The sequence below is a fragment of the Octopus bimaculoides genome, chromosome 9 (genome assembly GCF_001194135.2).
Source record: "Octopus bimaculoides isolate UCB-OBI-ISO-001 chromosome 9, ASM119413v2, whole genome shotgun sequence".
NCBI lineage: Eukaryota > Metazoa > Mollusca > Cephalopoda > Octopoda > Octopodidae > Octopus > Octopus bimaculoides.
This window is the reverse complement of record NC_068989.1, coordinates 33,683,241-33,687,739: the sequence shown is the minus strand read 5'-3', so window position 1 is coordinate 33,687,739 and position 4,499 is coordinate 33,683,241. Positions and strand designations below refer to the sequence as shown.

The 4,499-nt window shown below is 34.0% G+C and overlaps 1 protein-coding gene across 5 annotated transcripts in view; it reads right to left on the bottom strand.

Moving 5' to 3' along the window:
- The window catches only part of LOC106871917 (uncharacterized), a 122,492-nt gene that overhangs the window by 82,335 nt on the left and 35,658 nt on the right, over positions 1-4,499 (bottom strand). For 4 of the 5 annotated variants that reach the window (XM_052970578.1, XM_052970577.1, XM_052970581.1 and 1 more), the window contains 2 exons: positions 2,159-2,256; positions 1,433-1,496 (listed from right to left, as the gene is read on the bottom strand). In XM_052970578.1, coding sequence (XP_052826538.1) covers positions 1,433-1,496; positions 2,159-2,256 — 162 coding nt within the window. The other variant, XM_052970579.1, reaches the window with a different exon arrangement.

The following is a 4,499-nucleotide window of genomic DNA, read 5'->3' as shown; positions in this document are numbered from 1 at the left end:
CGATAAGCAAATTAATATTTATAGTAAGAAAATATATTTTGAAAAATGTCTGTTTCCATGCATGAAAGAACCACATAACCATTAGAAAAGGAGTCATCATGGTAACCAAATAAGATTTTACAAAACAAAGACAAGAAATCAAAGTATGGGAATAAGTACTAAACACCACACACCTTACTAACCCCAGTAGTTCCTGATATAAAAATATGATCAACACTAGAATGTGAGGATGAGATTGAGGAGAGTTTCGTGCAAGGAAAAATTTAAATATACACAACAAACATCACAACAAGATGATAAAGCAGCAAAATGAACAGTAAAAACTAAGAAAATAAACAAAATAATGTCATTGAAGAAAAGTGAATATATGACACTGAAAACAAAAAAGATTTTATAAGAATGAAAAAGATTGAAAAAAATTAGTGTCTTTCAGTAGAAAAAAAAATAATCAAAACAACCCACAGCCTTTAAAAAATTACCAAGAACTGACTTGTCATAAATCAAAGATAAGAGATGATGAACTGAATGAGGTACACACCAAATTATCAAACTGAAATTTCTCACTTGGAGAAAGAAAACAAAATTCCTGCAATTGTTATTATGCCAGAAGTAGAAGGGAGATAATTTCAAGAAAATTGAAAATTAATCTATATGCCTAATGAGGCAAGGTGAAAAGCTATCGCCATATTTTGGTGCTATTGGATCTTAGCCTCAAAGCGTAGTCTACTGAAGCCTGCTTGAACAGTCAACAAAAACATTTACTGATAAAAAACAATTTCGTTTCATTGGAAACCTCTGTCAATTACTTCTGAATTTTTGTTTTCTTTCTTCAACTTTAATTGATAGTTTAAATAAACTGAGAAATATTTGCAAACTTTTTTCAATACATCATCCTTTAATCCTTTAGTTACCATATTTTTGTTTAAATACACTACATTGGCTTTAGTTAATTTTGAAAATAATGAAGAATTTAGTATAATAACTTCATAATTATTAAATTAGTGTTTGAAATATAAACTGAGATAAAGTTTTGATAGAAGGTTTAAAATTAGATCATTTTAAAGGTTTGTATCCTAGGACCAGGGGTAATCACCAACGATCAAGTGCATTAGTATCAAAAGGGTTAACATACCTAAAATTCATGCCACTGATCCACTTTTTTCCTTTAGTTCATTTTACTGAGATTAAAGCCAAACATAGGCAAGCTGACGAAATGCAATTATAAAAAATAATATAATAAAACCATTTATGTGTCTTTTACATGGTTATGAATTTACTGATACAATATCAGATATTTTCTTTTGCTAAGGTTCTGATTGGATAGACTCAAATATAGAAGTTTATCAATCCTATGGAATAATGCCTTTAGTTCAATGTTTTTGGATATCTTCACGAAACCTTTGATAGATAAATATATTTTTTCTTACAATACCTTTTACTTTAGCTAATTTTTCACCATTCAACTGTGTATTTTCTACTTTTGTAACATCTCGCACCTAATAAAAAATTAAAGACACATGCTTAATACATGAACAATTTATACAAATACTAAAGTCCTATCAATTAATATTATTCTGTTAAACGTTTTACAACATGTCTTATTCTCTTAGATGATATTCTTTCAAAATGTCTGTTACACCATATGAAGGGTTTAAAAAAATTCTTTTTAATGATTTGGTGGCTTAAAACATTACATCCGAAGTATCCCATCATTTTAACACCAAATGTATACACTGTACCTCTTCATTTAACTCATGCAGCTTGTATTCCATTAAATCCACACAGGTAAGACCAAATTAATTTGAATTATAAAAAGTATAGGTGTCTGAGTTGCTCTGAACCATTAAATTTCAAATCAGGCATTCATTCACTGTATATAGATGAAGAACACTGTAAATACTAAAAGTATCTATTTCAGTGTTATAATTATCTCACTGCATTTACTCCTACAGAACTAATTTAATTTCAAAATAAATTTGGTGTCATTGGTTCAACAATGAATATTTTATTTCATAAAATTGAATTTCCAATAGAGCCTCTAATCGAGATTCCTCAATTTAGTTTTGACATTAATGTATTTAACATCAAGGATGAACACATTAAAACATAACATGAACATAACTTTAGAAAAATCTGCAAAATGGGAAATTATACTAACCTCTGATTTATGATTAAAATGTACTTTGCGTTTGATTCCTTTCTTCACAACAGCTAAAGAACGATTTGGTAATGATGTGTCTTCTCTGCACACTGTTACTATGAAATAAGCCATTGGAAAGAAACAATAAAGCAACAAAACTCATAATCTAAATAAAATTTGAATATGATTTCTAGTATAAAATAATATGCTAATAAAATTATGTAATTGGTATTCTTTGATCATCAAATGGGAAATGTTACTGGATACATTGTTGAATGTATGGGGCAGATCCAGCTATCAGCTGTGTCCCTTGTGGAAATTAAAGTTAGGGCTAGGGTCTCACATCTGCCATAGCCCAAGGACAAGAAGTCTATTAGTTTGGTGTTTTAGGGAAAGGGGTTGGGTGGTGGACGAAATTGAAAGGGCTGAGAATTAACACATTCCTCTTTAGCCAAGCCCTCAAAATTTTTTAAGTATTGCTTCAAAAGGAAAGTGACAGTGGAGAAAGATGTGCTGCTTTCCAGCAAATTTGTTGAAAGATGGATGAGAGAGAGGAGCATGGTCCATGTGAACAGGCTTCCTCTGAAGTTGTGCCTGTTGATTGGAGGACAATTGATACAGGGCATGTGCCTTAGTGGTCAGGATGACCACAGTTTTATGGCTCTCAGAGGTCTCCCCACTTTTGGGAAACTATTCCTGGTTTAAATTTTTTCTTTTTACATGATTTTACGCAATCCCACATTTTTAGTAAGTTGAACAGCATGTTCGTGTACTAAAAAAGTATTGGTCATTTTATCCCTAACTTTGCTTTGGATACAGTGTACCCAGTGTAAGCTATGGGCACACAAGAGGTGCAGTGGATAAATAAAAAAGTTATCAGAGAAAGATGGCTTTTGTATGTAGAAGATGCACAGGATCCCTAAAAAATTTACAGACTCATGGAATTGATTCTCTTAAATGCCGCAGTGGCTCATTAGAGGTAGCAGATATCTGCTGTCTTGGGGACCAAATTAGTAGTGGGGGATGCACGGTGAGTGTGACAGCTACAATAAGAATAGGATGGAGGAAATTCAGAGAGTTGTTACCTGTGTCAGTCATGAAAGGTTTCTCTCTCTGAGTGAAAGGAAGAGTGTATGATGCATGCATATGGACAGCAATTCTACATGGTAGTGAGACATGGGCCCTGAATACAGAGGACTTGCAAAGGCTAGAAAGGAATAAGGCTAGTATGCTCTACTAGATGTGTAATATAAGTGTACATGTTCGACAGAGTGCTAGTGTATTGAAAGTTAGGCATAAGAGGAATTGGTTGCTGAGTGCAAGAGAGAAGACTATGCTGGTTTGGTCATGTGATGCCGATGGATGCTGACAGCTCCATAAAGAAGTGGATGAAACATATGGAAGTGGATGCAACACACGGAAGTGGATAGAACACATGGAAATAGATGAAGACCCAGGAATACATAGGATGAAGTACTGAAGAACGACCTGAGGATGCTGAAATGTTCAGGTGAGATGATAAAGGACTGAGATGCCTGGTACCTTGCTGAAGTGTTAAGACCGATCCTTCTGGTGGTGTAAAGCACTCATGGCGATGCTACATAAAAGCACCCGTGCAGCGACATGTAAAAGTGCCTGTGCAGTGTCACATAAAAGTGCCCATGAAGTGCCATGTAAAACTGCCTATGCAATGCCACATAAAAGTGTCCATGCAGCGCCACATAAAAGCACCCATGCTGTGCCATGTAAAAGTGCTTGTTCACTGCCACATAAAAGCACCAATGCAGTACCATGTAAATGCACCCAGCACACTCTGTAAAGTGGTTGGTGTTAAGAAAGGCATCCAGCCATAGAAACCATACCAAATCAGACTGGAGTTTGGTGCAGCTCCCCAGCTTGCCAGCCCTGGTCAAACTGCCCAACCCATGTCAGCATGGACAACAGACATTAAATGATGATGATGATGAAATTTCGTACAATAAATAAAAAAACATAAAAATAGAAAAATGTTTAAACCTCCTGCCTTCAACATACAATACCTAAATTATTTTTCAAAATACTGCTAAAACATTTCCACCACAACCACTACAAATTAACAAACAACATAAAACTGTCATATTTCACAACCAACAACTTTGCAAAAGTTGTAGCCAACTACAACCACCAAAAATTGTCTAAAAGGGAAAACCTAAATCATACACATAATAACAGTTGCAATCGTATAACACCTTTATCCTGCCTTCTTAAAGGAAATTCTCTCAAGCAATATGTTTATAGCAAAATGGTAACTACAAACATGACACCAACTACTATATCTACACATATGTATGTATGTATGTATGTATGTATATATATATAT